Source organism: Aquarana catesbeiana, linkage group LG01 (genome assembly GCF_042186555.1).
Source record: "Aquarana catesbeiana isolate 2022-GZ linkage group LG01, ASM4218655v1, whole genome shotgun sequence".
Taxonomy (NCBI): Eukaryota; Metazoa; Chordata; class Amphibia; order Anura; family Ranidae; genus Aquarana; species Aquarana catesbeiana.
In genome coordinates this window covers 981,833,011-981,853,222 of record NC_133324.1, presented here as the reverse complement: position 1 = coordinate 981,853,222, position 20,212 = coordinate 981,833,011, and the positions used below count along the sequence as shown (strand labels likewise).

The 20,212-nt window shown below is 46.6% G+C and overlaps 1 protein-coding gene across 1 annotated transcript in view; it reads right to left on the bottom strand.

Moving 5' to 3' along the window:
- LOC141129063 (uncharacterized) overlaps window positions 1-9,150 on the bottom strand; it is a 162,578-nt gene extending 153,428 nt beyond the window's left edge. The window contains exon 1 of the mRNA XM_073616811.1: window positions 7,510-9,150. Within this exon, the coding sequence (XP_073472912.1) occupies window positions 7,510-9,150 (1,641 nt within the window). The remainder of the gene's footprint in view (window positions 1-7,509) is intronic.
- Between the last annotated feature and the right edge of the window lie 11,062 nt (window positions 9,151-20,212).

Below are 20,212 nucleotides of genomic sequence, written 5' to 3'. Positions count from 1 at the left end.
TGTCTAAAGAACAAGGAAAATAGCAGCCAGCACTGCAGTAGATCAAGTTATAAAAAGTGACAAAAAGGTAAAAAAGTGCAGCGCTAACAAGTGAAAGGTCATTAAACCTCTACAAATAATAAAGGTAAACTGGTAATGTAAACTTAGCGAAAAAATGTCCAACAATTTGTAATTGAAACACAAAGGGGGTTATTTACTAAAGGAAAATCCACTTTACACTTGGAAGTAAAGTCGCTGTAGATCCGAGGGGGGCATGCAAGGAAAATAAAAAAAACAGCATTTTAGCTTGTACATGATTGGATGATCAGATCAGCAGAGCTTCCCCTCATTTCAGATCTTCCCCTCAGATCTCCAGCGACTGAACTTCCAAGTTCACTTGCAGTGCAAAGTGGATTTGCCTTATGTAAATAACCCCCAAAATGTCTTTAACCGTTTGCTGCCCGCTGTCATATGACGTGATGGACTTTGAGCGGGGATATGTGAATGATGGGTGTAGCTACAGACACCATTCAGATATTGCCACTTTCAGCCGGTGATTCCCTACACCATAAGAGATGTGGGGTCTTATTGACCCCACATGTCACTGTAAAGAGGACCTGTCATGCCATATTCCTATTACAAGGGATGTTTACATTCCTTGTAATAGGAATAAAAGTGATCAAAATTTTTTTTTTCAAATAAGTGTCAAACTAAAAAAAGAAAGTATAATTAACAATAAAAAAAATGTAAAGCGCTCCTGTCCCCGTGTGCTCGCACACAGAAGCGAACGCATACATAAGTCCCGCCCACATATGAAAATGGTGTTCAAACCCCACATGTGAGGTATCGACGCGAACGTTGGAGCAAGAGAAATAATTTTGTCTCTAGACCTCCTCTGTAAATCAAAACATGTAAACAGTAAAAAAATTTCAAGCGTCGCCTATGAGGATTTTTAAGTACCGAACTTTGGCGCCATTCCACGAGCGTGTGCTATTTTGAAGCGTGACATGTCAGGTATCTATTTACTCGGCATAACTTCATCTTTCACAATATGCAAAAACATTGAGCTAACTTTACTGTTTTGTTTTTTTTAAAGCACAAAACTTTTTTTCCCCCAAAAAACGCGTTTGAAAAATTGCTGCGCAAATACTGTGCGAGATAAAAAGTTGCAACAACCGCCATTGTATTCTCTACGGTCTTTGCTAAAAAAACATATATAATGTTTGGGGGTTCTATGTAATTCTCTAGCAAAAAAACAATGATTTTAGAATGTAGGAGAGAAATGTCAGAATTGGTCTGGGTGGCAAGTGGTTAAAGAAAAAGAGAAACTTCAAAGTGGAATGTCCAAAAAGATCAGTGATAATCTTCAACCTCCTATGTGATCATCAAATATGGTACTAATTTGATCGTTTGATAGTAGATCCACCACCAGAAACACCAAATGCTTACCGGAGGGATTGAACTCAAGTAGGTGTACACCTAGTGAGTCCATCAAACTTTGTGGTATAATATACCCAGAGGACATCAGGTTCAGGATCCGGATATAACCTCCAGGTGGATATTGGATGTAAGTAGGTTCAGATGAATCGGGCATTCAGCCCCACCAATAAAAGAAGAAGGAAGGCATATAGTGTAATTCTGTTGAGAAAATTTAATGTATAGAAAACAGAGGAAATACACTCATGTTTATGTAGTAAAAAAGCGCTTGAGAAAAAAGTGACAGTGGTCTCAGCATGGCTTCCTGACGCGTTTCGACTTATAAATCATCATCTGGGGTGCTGATCCACTGTGGTCACTGTGTTTTTATATATGCTAAGTACCCCCATAATGAATAGCAGCTCCGTCTGATTGGTAATGCAATTCTAAGGTTATTTCCTGGTTCGGCCAAGATGGCGCCATAGCGTGCGTCCCAAGCCTCGTTCTGACATGCGGAAGTGGATATGACGTCACACTACACCATATCAGGTGTTGATAACCAAAAAAATGGCACCGCTGTCAGTGGGACAAAAACGTAACGCGGTCGTCAATCCTGGTTACATTCAATCCTGGTTACATTCCGTTCCTCGCAGCCAGTTCCTGAGACTGCGTAGGAATTGTTCTGACGTAAACACTTATTCAGTTCATCAACACTGAAAGAACGATTTATAGAGAAGGGATATGATCCAGTACTGGTAACTTCAGAACTAAATAAAGGGGCAGGGATTGATAGGAGTTCTTTGTTGGTAAAGAAACCTCCTCGGGAACAAGATCATTCCTTTAAATGTTCCATGCTCACCACATTTTCACTCCAACATAGAGAAATGAAAAACATCATCCGTCATCATTGGGATAGACTGAGAAATGATCGTGTACTGAAAACTGTACTTCCAGAACAACCGAAAGTCATTTTTAGAGGAGTGTCTTCATTGCGAGGAAAGATTGCCCCTAATACGATCAATCCTCCGACACAATCTTCATTCTTTCACTATCTAGTTGGATATTTTCCTTGTAGGAAATGTACAGTATGCCAATATAATTCTTGTGGGGGACGTAAAAGTCTTGAATACAAATCTAATGTCACCAATCGGGTATATCCCATCTAAACATTTTGTACCTGTACCACCACACATGTCCTTTATATGATCACTTGCCCTTGCGGCAAACAATATGTGGGTCGTGCGATCCGTGCGTTTTCCGTCAGGGTAGGTGAGCATATCGCTAAAATGAAGAGTGGTGATGTCCAACATAATGTGCCCCGACATTATAGAGAACACCATAGTCGAGACCCCCAAGGGTTCCCAATTCCTTATCATTGACAAATATACCCCCCCTTGGAGGGGAGGAGCCATGACACGCGGGGTCTCACGTCTGGAGACTTATTGGATTCACCAATTACAGACTTATTCACATTTTGGATTAAATATTGAATGGGACATTAATGATTTTATCAGCCAGGCATGATGTTCTGCTATTCTGGATATTATTGGGTGCAATCGGTACATATGGAATCATTTGTGTATCCATGTGCTCTATGTATATTTCATATCAGTTTCTGTTCTATTTGTAGTGATTTAACTTTTTTCACCTTTTTGTCAATATTTGCGCAAATGTTTATCAAATTGCTATTTTCCCTTCGGGTCTAATATGGAAATTAAAGGGAACCCTGCGGCAAAATAAAAAAAAATGGCGTAGGGGTCCCCCCAAAATCCATACCAGACCCTTATCCGAGCACACAACCTGGCAGGCCGCAGGAAAAAAGGGATGAGAGAGCCCCCCCCCCTCCTGAACCGTACCAGGCCACATGCCCTCAACATGGGGAGGGTGCTTTGGGGTAGCCAGGCACAATATTTAAAGGAATATTTCATTTTTATTGTTTCAATTTAAGCATTAAAAAATCACTGCTCCCGAAAAAACGCCCCATTTAAAAACTTTTTTAGCATTGATCCATGTCCCCTGGGGCAGGACCCGGGTCCCCAAACACTTTTTATGACAATAACTTGTATATAAGCCTTTAAAATGAACACTTTTGATTTTTCATGTTCTTGTCCCATAGACTTTAATGGTGTTCTGGCGGCTTTCGAATTTTCCCCGAACATCACATATTATTCTCTGTTCACAGAACATCCGAACAACCAAACCTCGGCCCGAACCGTTCACCATCCCTACTGGAGAGCAATCCACACATGGATCGGACTTCAGAGGAAAGGGAGATTTAGACGCATGTCTATCCTTACTATGGTTTATTTTTTACAATTTAAATTTATTTATACAGTTACAATTATTTATTTATTTTTATTATTTTTCTCATTTTTGGAGGGGGCTTTGTAGAGACATCAGGGGTCTAAACATCTAATATCTCTTTCTTGACTATCTGCAGTCTCTTTAACTGCACTGTAGATGAATGGATAGGAGTCTGCATAGAGGATCCATTTTATTCAAAAACTGATGCATAGTAAACACAGTTTAGTATGCTTCAGCGATGAATGAATGCAGAAGTGATCAGTAACGATCGCTGACTGTATTCATTCAGGAATGGAAGGGGGCTTATAAATATAAACGCAGGATTATCACCCCCCCCCCGCTCTCCATCATGGCAGTGATCTCCTGCCCCTGTAGAGGTTGTAGCTGGTGGGAGGGGGAGCAAGGAAATCCAACCAGCAGCTGCACAGAGGGGGCATCCGGCCATCAGTGAGGTGGGGGGCACTGAAGGGGGGTCAGAGCAGCAGGGGATTTATTTGGACAAGTAGATCCGCTTGTGACTGCCCTGCAGCACCCAAATCCAACAGGAAGATGGGGGAGGGAAGCTGGCAGCTGCAGGGTGGCCACATAGGGATCAGGGTTTACAAGGGGGGATCAGTGCTGGGGGGGATCAGTGCTGGGGGGATCAGTGCTGGGGGGGATCAGTGCTGGGGCTGACCAGTGCTGGGGGGGATCAGTGCTGGGGGAGGATCAGTGCTGGGGGGGGATCAGTGCTGGGGGGGATCAGTGCTGGGGGGATCAGTGTTGGGGGGGATCAGTGCCGGGGGGATCAGTGCCGGGGGGATCAGTGCCGGGGGGGGATCAGTGCCGGGGGGGATCAGTGCCGGGGGGGATCAGTGTTGGGGGGGGATCAGTGTTGGGGGGGGATCAGTGCTGGGGGGATCAGTGCTGGGGGTGATCAGTGCTGGGGGTGATCAGTGCTGGGGGGGATCAGTGCTGGGGGGGATCAGTGCTGGGGGGGATCAGTGCTGGGGGGATCAGTGCTGGGGGGGATAAGTGCTGGGGTGATCAGTGTTGGGGGGATCAGTGCCGGGGGGATCAGTGCTGGGGGGGATAAGTGCTGGGGTGATCAGTGTTGGGGGGATCAGTGCCGGGGGGATCAGTGCCGGGGGGATCAGTGCTGGGGGGGGATCAGTGCTGGGGGGGATCAGTGCCGGGGGGGATCAGTGCCGGGGGGGATCAGTGCCGGGGGGGGATCAGTGCCGGGGGTGATCAGTGCTGGGGTGATCAGTGTTGGGGAGATCAGCACTGGGGGGGATCAGCGCTGGGGGGGGATCAGTGCTGGGGGGGGATCAGTGCTGGGGGGGATCAGTGCCGGGGGGGATCAGTGCCGGGGGGGATCAGTGCCGGGGGGGTCAGTGCCGGGGGGGGATCAGTGCCGGGGGTGATCAGTGCCGGGGGTGATCAGTGTTGGGGAGATCAGCACTGGGGGGATCAGTGCTGGGGGGGGATCAGTGCTGGGGGGATCAGTGCTGGGGGGGATCAGTGCTGGGGGGATCAGTGCTGGGGGGGATCAGTGCTGGGGGGATCAGTGCTGGGGGGGATCAGTGCTGGGGGGATTAGTGCTGGGGGGGATCAGTGCTGGGGGGATTAGTGCCGGGGGGGATCAGTGCCGGGGGGGGATCGGTGCCGGGGGGGATAAGTGCTGGGGGGAGATCAGTGCTGGGGGGATCAGTGCTGGGGGGATCAGTGCTGGGGGGATCAGTGCTGGGGGGGGATCAGTGCTGGGGGGGGATCAGTGCTGGGGGGGGATCAGTGCTGGGGGGATCAGTGCTGGGGGGGATCAGTGCTGGGGGGATCAGTGCTGGGGGGGATCAGTGCTGGGGGGGATCAGTGCTGGGGGGATCAGTGCCGGGGTGATCAGTGCCGGGGGGATCAGTGCAGGGGGATCAGTACAGCGGGGGGAAGTGGCAGGAAAGGGGGCATTAGAGTGGAGGTGGAGGGAACTTCAGATGTCAGTAAAGGTGGGTGAGGGGCGGAGGACACGGGGCAGAGATATCAGTTTCTTCATTTCAATGGGGAGGAGCGTTTTTTGTTTGTTTTATAACTGACCAAATATACACCAAAAATGCAGCAAACAGGATTTCTAACACCACAAGGGAAGTGCATTTTAATTCATGAAATCATACATGTATGAATGTGAGTATACATAAAAAATATAATTGAAAAAATACCAAAGTGAAAAAAAAAGTGAAAAAAGAAAAACTAAAGCAAGGTCCCATCAAGAAACAAGTCCATAGATTCTTATAAAACAGAGTCCATCTAGATGAGAATAATTGCAGAAAGGAAATGGTGACAAAGTTTAAATTGGGTACGATTCTAATTTGGAAATTCGGATACATCGGAATAATGAAAATATGTCTGAATTTTATTTCGGAATGATCCGATCCGCACATGTCTAATTCCAGGGACAGGAGAGCTCCCAGCACTACACTCAGGATTATACTTCTACTGAAGACTTCCTGTCTGGAATCTAGTTACCCTTCACATCCCAGAGGGAGGTTCTCACCCAGATTTACTGTCCTCCATTACAGTTTATTACACATTTTGGAGTATCCTAAAACATTCCCTCCCCCATCCCAGTTTTTTAAGCAAATAAACTACAAAAGGACATCCAAGGCCTGATCTATGACTTGATGGTGAAATGCGTTGTGCCTGGCTGCTCTGGGCCTATCAGGGAATAGAACCTGGGACCAAGCAGCAGGACCAGTCTCGGGTCTGTGCTATACTAGTAATAGTCCAATCTGTCTGATTGTTATATCTATATCCAATCATTGATCAATATTCCCATATACAGAGCCGAGGATTTCCACTTCCTGAGACTGTATACCCCTCCCCCGTCACCTGTCCACATTACCACACCCCCATCACAATCCCCGCCCCCTCCACATCATAACCAATAGGAACAAGACTAGCACTGGCTGTATTCATAGTGATAATCATCACAGCCAATCACAGTGAGGGGGAGGAGCAATCACAGATCCATGGATTGGTCATGTAAAGGAACCTGTGAGGACAGAAATGTCGGAATTCTCATTGTGGATATTAAAGTGTGTGTCTAGACAAATCCTATTGTTCTAGATTTGGATGGAGTGGGGGAGGATTAGAACCCCTGTCAGGTTTTTACTGCTATCCGGGGCTCCATTAGAGAGATTTCTCCTCACTTCCTGTCCTGGTGACAATGTTTTATCAGACAGGAAATGAAGAAAAATCTACAACAGGGACACAGACAGAAATAAAGATCTGACAGGGGTTCTAATCCTTCCCCTACTCTACTAAAGAAAAGGATTTTTATTTCTGTCTGTTGCTGTTGGAGAGTTCCCCTCACTTCCTGTCTGGGGAAATGTTGTCACAGGAACAGGAAGTGAGGGGAAATCTCTCTAATGGAGCCCCAGATAGCAGAAATAAAGATCTGACAGAGGTTCTAATCCTCCCCCACTCCATCCAAAGCTTGAAAATACCCCTTTCTTCTATAGATAGACAGTGATGGTGGAGACCCCAGGGCCGTCATCCTGATCCTGGCTACACTATGTAGTGTGTCACTGACCCAGAACAAGCATGCAGCCAGTGAAGGCTGAACAATCTGACCTCCTGCATGCTTGTTCCTGGTCAGTGACACACTAGGTAGTGAAGTGAGGTTTAGGATGAAGATGACGGCCCCGGAACCTGCAGCTTTATAAATAAATCACTCATGTTTCCTGTCCTCTGCTTCCTCCTATTGGATGAGTATTCCACCAATCACCAATCAGATAATCCACCTTGTGATGTCTCTGGGCAGATCTCTCACTTCTTATTCCCCCCACATATCTTTATACAACCTCCCCATCCCCCTACCCTTCCCCCTACATATACTCCAGCATGGAGGGGCTCAGTGAAGGTGGTGGTGAAGGTGTGGAGATGTCGGATCAGGTCACACAGATCATAAAAGGAGATCCGCCCGGCCTCATAATCCAGATATATCCTGACTCTCCCACTGGAGACATTGCCGGGTAATGGGGTCTTCTTACTGTCATGTATCACTGAGGGCGGATTATCCCACAACCCCCCCTGCAAACTCCAGGACTTTTTATTATCTCCAATATATGACTGATCTCCTCTCCTGTCTATACTGGGGTAACACATCCCGACTCTCCATCTATGTGCCCGCCCGACATCCACTTCCCAGTAATGTCTCCCTGAGGAGAACCTCTGACTGCTCATCACCTGTTTATACTGAAACCTCTCTGGTGTTTCTGGGCGATTCTGAGGTGATGATGAGTCGGATGCAGTTTTCCTGTCATCTGATATATGTAGATCATTACCAGCTGTCCTCACATCCAGTAATATGTCTGTAACCCCCCTCTCTACATTTACCCCAGACATGATATCAGATAAACCTGTGTGTAATGTGTGTGAGATCCCCCCCACACCCAGATCCCCTCCATCATGGAGGAGTTTATCATGTCTCTCTCTGTCCTCATCATCTCCATCCTCAGTATCACACAAGTCACCTGTGTCTGATTCCTGTAGGACAGTCAGTGGATCCGTCATGTTACACAGCATCTCAATGTCCCCCATCTTCCTGGACAGCTCCTCCTTCTTTATTTCCAGATCCTGGACCAGATCATTGATTATCCCGGAGATCCGCTCTGCCTGCCCGGAGATTTCCCTCAGGACTCTCTTCTTCAGGTCTTCCAGACGTCTCCTGAGGTCTCTGAACAGGACAGTGACTCTCTCTGTTTCATCATCTGCTTCTCCTTGTACTTTCCTCCTGTGTTCCTGCAGACTCTGGACTCTTTTCTCCATCTCCTCTCTCTCTGTCATCAGTTTCTGCAGAACATTCCTCAGTTTCTTCTTCTTCTTCTCAGAGGCCTCATCCAGAGATTCCTTCTTATGGCCGATGTGATCTCCAATCAGACAACAAGACACACAGATACAGGTGGAGTCCTCAGTGCAGTAATACTTCAGTAGTTCCTTATGGACGGAGCATTTCCTGTTCTCCAGGGAAGTGGTGGGGTCACATAAGACGTGTTCTGGTGACTTGCTGTGGACTCTCAGGTGATTGTCACACAGAGAAGCTTCACACTGCAGACAGGATTTCACAGCAGGTACAGGAGTGTGAATACAGTAAGTACAGAAGACCCCGGACTCCTCCTCATCTGGATGGGTGGACAGGAAATTCTCCACTATGTTCCGTAGTGCTATGTTCCTCTGAAGGACGGGGCGTTTCCTGAATGTTTGTCTACATTCAGGACAGGAATAACCTCCAGACCCCTCCTGTGTATCCCACACACGACCAATACAGTCCCGGCAGAAGTTATGTCCACATTTCAGCATTACAGGATCTGTATAAATGTTCAGACAGACGGAACATTTCAGCTCCTTCCTCAGATCAACAGACGCCATCGCTGAGAGCAGAAGAGAGAAATGACACTGAAAGTATCTGACACTCATTATAACCAGTTCTGTACATTCCTACACAGGGAGGGGCTGAGACTGAGACACGTAGTCATAGGAACTTTTATACAGAAGAACATAGATAATACAATATCTCACAAAAGTAAGTACACCGCTCACATTTATGTAAATCTTTTCTTCTATCTTTTCATGTGACAACACTGAAGAAATGACACTTTGCTACAATGTAAAGTAGTGAGTGTACAGCTTGTATAACAGTGTAAATTTGCTGTCCCCTCAAAATAACTCAACACACAGCCATTATGTGGTTGTAAACCCTAAAAAAAAAAAGAAAAGTGACTTCATCAGGGGAACCGTGACGCCACATGGAGGGATGGAAAGGCACCTGTATTAACGCTGACAGACGATCTCGCCGCTCGTGGAGTTCTGTACATTATCCTATGATTACCCTCATTGTTGTTATCAATAAAGCTACGATTATTCAAAATACTCCACAATCCGGACCCCTCTCTTTTCTGATATCTCCCTTGTATCCACTGAGAGACAAAGACATTTCCTGGTGCCTCCATGGCAGCATACAGGTGATAGAGCTCCGCCTCGACTCCTCCCTCAGGACCAGTGAATAGCATAAATTAAAGACATAGTCCCTCCCCCAACATTCTCCTTTTTTTCCTCATACCTCTTGTGCTGGTGAAGAGTAGCAGTATGTCCATACCTCTGCAGTCGGCAGCGTCCGCCGGGTTTAGCCTTTCCCGTGCGCAGTCCCTGTTCTTGGGCCGCTTACAGCGCTGATAAGACTGGGAACCCCTCTGTGGATCTGTTTGGGTCTTCGTGCAGAGTTTCCTCAGGAACGCAGTCTGCCACCATATCCTATGATGAAGCCAAAAGGAGTCGCATAAGGATCAGCTCCCTTCTGCCAGGCTTGTGATTTTACATTTTTTTGTTTCCTTTTAAAAAAAAAAAAAGAGAGTTGCATTTGTATTTTCCCCCCTCTTTTTCTCTTCTGCATCATTTCCTTTTGTTTTCCTCCCTTGGAAAGAAACATTAACGGCTGTAAGATACTTGTTACCTTTAGGTGTGCAGACAAATGTTTTTTTTTAGGAGCGGCAGCCATTCCCCTGTTTCTGTGGGGGATCGTGTTGTATTTGGTTTCGCTTTCCCTGAATGTAGCGTGGCTCGGCGTCCCCTTCGCCCTACTGCGCAGGCACGATCCGGGAAGCTAAAACAGCCGTCGCTCGACGAGTGTTTTTCTCGGCTTCCCGGCGTCGGCTCTACTGCGCATGCGCGGGCGCATGCGCGGTCTCTCGACGCTGCGGCGGCCATCTTGCTTTATGGAAAAAGGGCCAGTTTTTGCCCTTTTCTTCCTAAAAATTTTTTTAAAAAAATTAAAAAAAAAAAAGAGAGAAGAGAGAGAGACTGGGGGTTCATGGGACTGCCCCACCCACCCCTAGGGTATTTAAGGTCAGCTTTGAGGGCTATCAGTCAGAGTCTCCTCGGCTGTGCCCTGCTAGGTTTCTCTAAAGCTGCTCTGTGGTAAGTATTTAAAAAAAAAAAAAAAAGGGGGAAAGAACAAAATGGTTAATGTGTCTCTAAAAAAAAAAAAAAAAAAAAAAAAAAAACTTCTTTTTCTTTCCTTACCTTTCTTTGCTATTTTCCGCAGCTGATCCTTATGCCCAACTCCGCAATGAGCCATTCATCCCGCAACAAAGATCCTCACACTTCCGTTAGGTATGGGACCACCTATACGTGAGTATAAAAAAAAAAAAAAAAAGTGCGCTCGCTGGCCTGACATGATTTTTTTCTTAAAATCATAGCCCTGCCCACTCCAAGAGGACCGAAAAATCCTCAAGGCACCACGTTGACAACAGCCCAAGTCGCAGATCTCGTTCTTCACGCCACCGGTCCCGCTCGTCAAGACGCGAGTCCCATTCTTCGCGACAGAGGTCAAGATCCAGAAGACGGGACCGGTCCCCCTCTCCTAGATCCTACAAGAAGAAGAAGTGCTGGACCTGTGGGGCTAGTCCGCTGCCAAATAAAGTAGTCTGCAAGGACTGTTTTGCGGACTATGCGTCCAGCCGCGAGTTAGAGAACCAGCAGGTGGTGGACCTGCTCAAAAGGACTATGAAGGACTCCTTCTCTGAGCTTGCGGCCTTGGTTTCTGCCCAGCCAGTCCCGCAGACGTCACAGGCACAGGATGTTGAGCTTGTTCTTCCTGGTCCTTCCGCGGCCAGTACGCCTCTACCTCCATCAGGCCGACTGGCCAGAGATTCACCACCCGAAGACCTCTCGGGCGATTCGTCAGATGAGTCAGATCCTTCCGGCTTCAGCCATTCATTGGTAAAACCATTCATCCAGGCAGTAAGAGCCGCAATAGCTTGGGAGGATACTGAAGAACCTCCCCAGGAAGCAAAAAGCTACTTCCCATTCCTTAAAAGGAAACAGGCTTTCTTCCCTTTGATGGGAGAAATTACGCAAATCATTCAAAATGAATGGTCTAGGACTGATAAAAAGCTGTCGTTGGGCCGTTTCAATAAGTTGTATCCCTTGCCGGAGGCGGGAACAAAGTCACTAAACTCCATACCTGTGGTAGATGCATCAGTGGTGCGACTCGCAAAGAATATTACCCTGCCTATGGAAGATTCCGCTTCTTTCAAGGATCCTCTTGACAGAAGAATCGATCTGGATCTCAAGAGGAGCTATTTAGCTGCAGGAGCGGCATGTAAGCCAGCGATCGCCCTCACCTCCGTATCTAATGCCATTAGAGCTTGGACGGATAACATTGAAACAGCTCTACGCCAGGATGTCCCCAAGGAAGACATAATTAAAGCCTTGGAAGAAATTAGATTGTCAGCAGACTTCGTTGGAGTAGCAGCTATAGACACGATTAGGTGTTCAGCAAGATCTATGCTGCACTCAGTAATGGCGAAAAGGGCCTTGTGGTTAAAACCCTGGACGGCGGACTTGGCTTCCAAGCAAAATTGGTGCAAAATCCTGTTTGACGGGAAGGCATTATTTGGAGACAAAATGGATAAAGCCATATCTAGGCTGTCAGGAGGAAAGTCAGGTATGCTTCCCCAAGACAGAAGGATGCGAAGATCCAGAGGGGGTTCTTCCAGGTTCCGCCAGTCAAACCCTAGAGATTTCAGACAATCAAGGCAGTTCAGAGACGGCAGAAGACCCTGGAGGGGCACTCAGGCATCCTTCTTGGGCAGAAAGTCGAAGGCCCCTCAGACTCCACATGAGCAGAAGCAGTCCTTTTGACGCCAGGTTAGCCCAGACACTCCCGGTGGGAGCCAGACTAAAATTCTTTCTTCCAGTCTGGGCCAGCAAATGTCAGGATCCCTGGGTTCTCTCAACAATCCAATGGGGACACTTTTGGAGTTTCTCTCATCCTCCACCTCAAAATTCGTTCACAAGAATGGAAATTCCATCCTCTCTGCTGAAGGCTCAAGCCCTAAGACAATTCGTATTGTCACTCCAACTTCAGGGAGCAGCTGTGCCGGTTCCTTTGGCGGAGAACTTCGCAGGCTTCTATTCCACTCTATTTCAGGTTCCAAAGAGAACGGGTGGATGGAGGCCTGTGATCGATCTAAAAAGACTCAACAGGCACATACACCCAGAAAGCTTCAAGATAGAGTCTCTACAAACAATTATTCAGGCAGTACAGCCGACAGATTGGATGATAACAATCGATCTGCAGGATGCGTACTTACATGTGCCAATTCTACCTGCCTTTCAGAAGTATCTCAGATTTGCAGTAGGTCGGATCCACCTGCAGTTCCAAGCCCTGCCCTTCGGTCTGTGCACCTCCCCCAGGGTGTTCACCAAAATTCTAATATCCGCTTTGGTTCCCCTGCGGGAGAGGGGTTTGAGGATATACCACTATTTGGACGACATCCTCCTCCTAGCAAGCAGTCCGGGTCAGTTGGTGTATCACCGAGACATTCTTCTCCAGTCCCTGAGAGAACTAGGATGGTTGATAAACTCAGAGAAGAGTCAGCTTGCACCTACACAGCGGATGATCTATCTAGGTGCGATGTTCAACACCCGGGAGGGGACAGTGTCATTACCATCCCTGAAGATGAGGATTATTATCCAGAAGATGGTCAAAACCATCGCGAGCCGGTATCTAACGGCATCGCAATGCCTGAGCCTCATTGGCACAATGTCTGCCTGTATACCGATGATTCCTTGGGCCCATTGGCATTTGAGGTATTTTCAGACGGGTTTCTTGGCGCAGTGGAAGAAACAGCAACTCTCTCAGACAATTCTGCTGACGGGAGCAATGCGCAGGAGCCTTCATTGGTGGACTCTGCCAGAAAACCTTTCCAAACCTCGCTATCTGGGTTCCCTCTTCTGGATCACAGTTACATCCGATGCGAGTGGACAGGGCTGGGGAGCCCATTGCGGGGAAACCAGGATACAGGGGAGATGGTCCTGTTCCACCCAGGGAGTAGTATCCAACATACTGGAGATGAGAGCAGCGTTCTAGGCACTAACTTCATTGGCTTCTCAGATCAGGGGCCAGAGAGTACTTTTACGCCTGGACAACAGGGCAGCTGTCGCATACCTGCAGAGACAGGGGGGCACTCGCAGCACATCACTCCTCAGGGAAGTGGAGCCGATTATGCTCTGGGCAGAGAAGAACGTCCTAGACCTCAGGGCGATGTATCTCCCGGGAAGGTTGAACACGGAAGCAGACACGTTGTCGAGGAAATTCTTGGACAACAACGAGTGGGCTCTTCATCCCCAGGTCTTCCATCAGATTGCCAACCTCTGGGATCCCCCTCAAGTAGACCTATTTGCCACCCCGGGGAATGCCAAACTGATCAGGTTTGTCTCTCGCCTTCCGTATACGCAAGCGGAGGAAGTAGATGCCCTGTCATGCCCCTGGAGGTTCACCACCGCATATGCCTTCCCCCCCGGCCATTAATATTCAAGTTCCTCCTGAGACTTCTCAGAGAAGCAGTCCAGGTACTGGCAGTACTCCCATATTGGCCGAAGAGACCCTGGTTTCCTCTAGCTATGCGCCTCAGTGTGAGCTCTCCAATCAGGATCCATCCTTTCCCTCAACTTCTGACGCAGGGCAGCTTAGTTCATCCAGACCCTCAGAAGCTGAACCTTCGAATCTGGAGGTTGAGAGGCGAAGGTTTGAGTACCTAGGATGCTCCCCAGGGGTCATAACAACCCTCCTAGGAGCCAGGAAACCAGCAACCAATGCTATATATTCAAGAATATGGGACAAGTTCTTGTCATTTGCTGCCTCGAATGAGTTTAATCCAATCTCTCCTTCTACATCAGGTGTTCTCGGCTTCCTCCAATCAGGACTTGATCTGGGTCTTGGCCTAAGTTCTCTCAAAGTGCAAGTAGCAGCAATTTCTGGCGCAACAAATAAAAGATGGGCGGAAGAGCCCTTAGTAGTCACTTTCCTCAGAGGAGTGTTAAAGATCCGGCCACCTGCCAGACGGTCTTTTCCCAAGTGGGATTTATCCCTGGTCCTTGAAGTTCTCTCTGACCATCCATTTGCCCCAGTGGAACAACTGACAATATGGAACATAACACTAAAAACGGTTTTCCTGCTAGCCATTACATCTGGTAGAAGGATCTCAGAACTCCACTGGTTGGGAATAGGTGATGACCACATCTCTTTTTTCCATGATAGAGTAGAGCTTCGTCCCCTTCGGGGGTTCACACCTAAGGTCACTACTCCAAGCCACCTTTTGGAACCCTGGGCACTACCAGTATTTGCTGAAGCAGGTTCAGGATCATCTCACGAGCTGGACATATCCAGAGTGCTCAGAGCCTACCTAGAGGCCACTAGATCCTTCAGGAACTCGGAAAGACTCTTGATTGTACCATTCGGTAAATACAGGGGCAAAGAAGCTTCCATCAGAACTCTGGCATCTTGCGTGGTAAAGTTAATCCAGAAGGCTTACAGGATAAGGAATATGGAACCTCCATCCCGAGTGAGTGCTCATTCTACAAGGGCAGTCTCAACCTCCTGGGCAGCAAGGGCTAACGTGTCATTAGAGACGGTGTGCATGGCCGCCACCTGGTCTTCTCGCAATATTTCCTCAGACACTACCGTATCAACCCAGGAGATCTCACAACGGTTGAGTTCGGGAGAAGGGCAGTTCAGGCTGCAATGTCCCAAACATTTATTGTTAAGCATTATCCCACCCGTGTCAGCTAGTTATTTATCACTAGTATGCTGCCATGGAGGCACCAGGAAAACGGAAAATTGTATCATACTTACCGTAATTTTCCTTTCCTGGTGCCTATCCATGGCAGCATACGCTCCCACCCTCGGTATTCTATTTTACGGCGAATGTTGGGGGAGGGACTACGTCTTTAATTTATGCTATTCACTGGTCCTGAGGGAGGAGTCGAGGCGGAGCTCTATCACTAGTATGCTGCCATGGATAGGCACCAGGAAAGGAAAATTACGGTAAGTATGATACAATTTTCCGTTTTCTAGATCTTCAGTGGCCCAGCACTCTGGTAGAAGGAAGAAGTGAATCTTACAGATTTGTACACACATGCGGTTCCCTCATTACCACAAGGTGAGAGCCCATTGCTACCAGTGTGTGTTTTTGTATGAAGAGGAGGTGACTATTCCTTGGCACCTTGTGTTTGCACCTTGACGTCCTTTGTACACAGAAGAAAGGACTGGATTGCCGTTCTGCACTGAGAGACTGTTTGCTGGTTTTTACACTCATCGTATTTACAGAAGAAATTTTTATTTTTATTTTTCACTTTGAAATCAGTCACTTTACATCCCACTGTGGATATTGTTTACATTATTGATCTATTTTTGTTCATTTATTTATTCATTTGCATGTGCACTTCTACCTTTAGCAGTACACTTTTTTTTTCTACAGAAGAATTATTGTTGTGTTTTCACATTATCTATTTTGCACTTTGCACTTTGTTACCAGTCACTTTACCACACACTGTGGTTATTATTTACACTGGTGATTTATTTGTACTGCTACCTTTAGCAGTATTCTTTCTCTGGTTACTTGGTTCTCTTTTAAACAGCGCAGCACCAACCCCCATTTGTTTTATCCATGTGAAATTGTTATCATTTTCTTCACACAAATAGAGCTTTCTTTTATTGGTATTTAATCACTTCTGGGTCTTTTATTTTCTTCTTCTAAAAAAAAACAAAAAAAAAAAGGTTTAAAAAAAAAAAAAGTTTTTCTTAGTTTCTGTCAGTAAATTTTGTAAATAAGTAATTTTCTCCTTCACTTATGGGCACTGACGAGGCGGCACTGATGGGCACTGATGAGGCAGCACTGATGAGGAGGCACGAATATGCCACACTTATCGGCACTGATAGGTGGCACTGATGAGCACTGATAGGCAGCACTGATGGGTGGCACTGGTGGGCACTGTCACATATAGGTGGGCACAGATAGGTGGCATGGATAGGTGGCACTGATGGGCAGCACTAATGGGCACTGATGGGCAGCAATGATAGCCAGCGCTTACTGGCATCACTAATGGCCACTGATTGCTGGCACTTGTGGGCACTGATTGCTGGCACTTGTGGGCACTGATTGCTGGCACTTGTAGGCCCTGATTGCTGGCACTTGTGGGCACAGATTTGTGGCAATTGTGGGCACTGGTTGGCACTGATTGCTGGCAGTAGTGGGCAATCATTGCTGGCACTGTGGGCACTTAATTGTAATCAGGGCACTGATGATAATATGATGTCCACCCAGAACGAGAGCCGCACTGCCCAGCCATCATTTGACGGTGGGCGGGTGGAAATTGGTTAATGTCTAAACCGCTGTCAACAAAAGTCAGTACACCCCTGAGTGAAAATGTCCAAATTGGGCCCAAAGTGTCAATATTTTGTGTGGCCACCATTATTTTCCAGCACTGCCTTAACTCCCTTAGGCATGGAGATCACCAGAGCTTCACAGGTTGTCACTGGAGTCCTCTTCCACTCCTCCATGATGACATCACGGAGCCTGTGGATGTTAGAGACCTTGTGCTCCTCCACCTTCCGTTTGAGGATGTCCCACAGATGATCAATAGGGTTTAGGTCTGAGACATGCTTGGCCAGTCCATCACTTTTACCCTCAGCTTCTTTAGCAAGGCAGTGGTGGTCTTGGAGGTGTGTTTGGGGTGGTTATCATGTTGGAATACTGCCCTGCGGCCCAGTCTCTGAAGGGAGGGGATCATGCTCTGCTTCAGTAGGTCACAGTACATGTTGGCATTCATGGTCCCCTCAATGATCTGTAGCTCCCCAGTGCTGGCAGCACTCATGCAGCCCCAGACCATGACACTCCCACCACCATGCTTGACTGTAGACAAGACACACTTGTCTTTGTCCTCCTCACCTGGTTGCCCCACACACACGCTTGTCACCATCTGAACCAAATACGTTTATCTTGGTCTCATCAGACCACAGGACATGGTTCCAGTAATCCATGTCCTTAGTCTGCTTGTCTTCAGCAAACTGTTTGCGGACTTTCTTGTGCATCATCTTTAGTAGAAAAAACACAAAATGCAGCGCTCTGAAAGAATGATCCAATAAATTCCAACGTAGTACAGTATACATAAACAATGATATTTATTCCATAAAGTTAAAAAATGATTGAACAGTCAAAGTTTAATATAAATGGTAGTGAACGTTACCAGTGACCTCAGAGGGGGGAAACAATAATCCGGGAGGCTTGTCTGGAGATGGTTTGAACATCAATCATCATCCAAGGAAATGGAGGGGAGAAAATTCAGTTCCCAGAGGGGGAGCAAAACCTGCCAGCTCCAGGTGGATGCCACGGCTGGATGGTGGTCAGCAGGATGGATAGAAAGGCAACCTGTGTGATGTAAACGGCCCCAGAGGGGACAACCAAGCCGAGCAGTGTCGATATTCTCAGCGCACCTTCTGTGATGTCACTGCTGTGCCGGAGATGAAGGGGAAAGGTGTCCTGAAGTCAGTTGTGTAAGTGTCCACTCCTCTGTTTCCGTGACTTACATGTTTCCCCCACATGTGCTTTGTCAAGGTCACGGCCAGGATGGCAACAGAGTCTAGATATAGAGAGAGAGATCATTACAAGCCTGAGGATAATTGTCACCTCCTCACTGCTCAGTCATAAAGGGGTAGGCTATAAAAAGCTCCATATGAGAGGTACAATTCATAAACATCACAATAGACATAAAAGGCCATAAATTAGCAACTATCTATTGTAAGACCAACTGTTGTGGAGCAATAAAAGCGATTGTCATATATATGAAAAGAAAACAAACAAAAACAATGAAAAACAACGGTTCCTATACAAAAACAATAATAACATAATAAAGGAAACAAATAAATACCCATGACCATACATAAATTAATGCATGTAACAGTCATATGGACAGCACAGTGGTGGAGTTGTTAGCACCTTTACCGAGTAGTAAAGAGAGTCTCCCTGTGCCTGTGTGGGTTTCCTCTGGGTACTCTGGTTTCCTCCCACACTCTAAAGACATGCCGGAAGGTCCAAATTGGCCCCGGCATGTATGAATGTGTGTCAGGGGCCCCAGGCTGCAAGTTCCCTGAGGACAGGGACCGATGTGAACACACAATGCAAAGCGCTGAGCAAATTGACAGCACCACATAAGTACCTAAAATAATTATGTCTAATATAAAAGACTATCAATATATAAACATCCAAAAATATAATCGGACTATATCAAATAAAAAAACACACACATGTATATAAACAACATATGAAAAAAAATTCTCTTTCCTTTCCTCTTTTTTCCTTTTCTTTTTCCTTCCTTTTTTCCCCTTTTATACTAAAAATGAACCTACAATAAAATGTACGCAGGGCGGGTGAAATGAAATAAGTTCTTCTTTTGCCCCAAGCTATGGGACGAAAGCGACCCCATCATAAAAATCCAAAAATTTTCTCTTCCGGTTTACTCGGTTGCCAAGGGCGCCGATTTAAAAAAATAAATAACAGTATTCAGAATCGCCGATTTTGGCGACTTGAATACTTTTAAGTGCAAAGGAGAGATTTAAGATCTTTTAGACCCGCCGATCTCTCCATAAAGAGGACCTGTCACCCCCTATTATTGTCACATGGGATGTTTACATTCATTGTAGACCCCAGATCTCTCCATAAAGAGGACCTGTCACCGCCTATTACTGTCACATGGGATGTTTACATTCATTATAGACCCCAGATCTCTCCATAAAGAGGACCTGTCACCTCCTATTACTGTCACATGGGATGTTTACATTCATTATAGACCCCAGATCTCTCCATAAAGAGGACCTGTCACCGACTATTACTGTCACATGGGATGTTTACATTCATTATAGACCCCAGATCTCTCCATAAAGAGGACCTGTCACCGTCTATTACTGTCACATGGGATGTTTACATTCATTATAGACCCCAGATCTCTCCATATAGAGGACCTGTCACCGCCTATTACTGCCACATGGGATGTTTACATTCATTGTAGACCCCAGATCTCTCCATAAAGAGGACCTGTAACCCCCTATTACTGTCACATGGGATGTTTACATTCATTATAGACCCCAGATCTCTCCATAAAGAGGACCTGTCACCTCCTATTACTGTCACAATGGATGTTTACATTCATTATAGACCCCAGATCTCTCCATAAAGAGGACCTGTCACCTCCTAATACTGTCACATGGGATGTTTACATTCATTATAGACCCCAGATCTCTCCATAAAGAGGACCTGTCACCACCTATTACTGTCACATGGGATGTTTACATTCATTATAGACCCCAGATCTCTCCATAAAGAGGACCTGTCACCTCCTATTACTGTCACAAGGGATGTTTACATTCCTTGTGATAACAATAAAAGTGATCAGAATTTTTTTGTTAAAGAGACGTCCCCGCGTGCTCGCGTAGCAAAGAAAACCCATACATAAGTCGCCCCCGCAAATGTAAACGATGTTCAAACCACGCGCGATCGTCAGAGTGAGAGCAATCATTTTAGCACTAGACCTCCTCTGTAACTCTAACCTGGTAACCGTTACATTTTGTTAACGTGTCACCTATGGAGATTTTTAGGTACCATAGTTTGTCGCCATTCCACCAGCGTGCGCAATTTCAAAG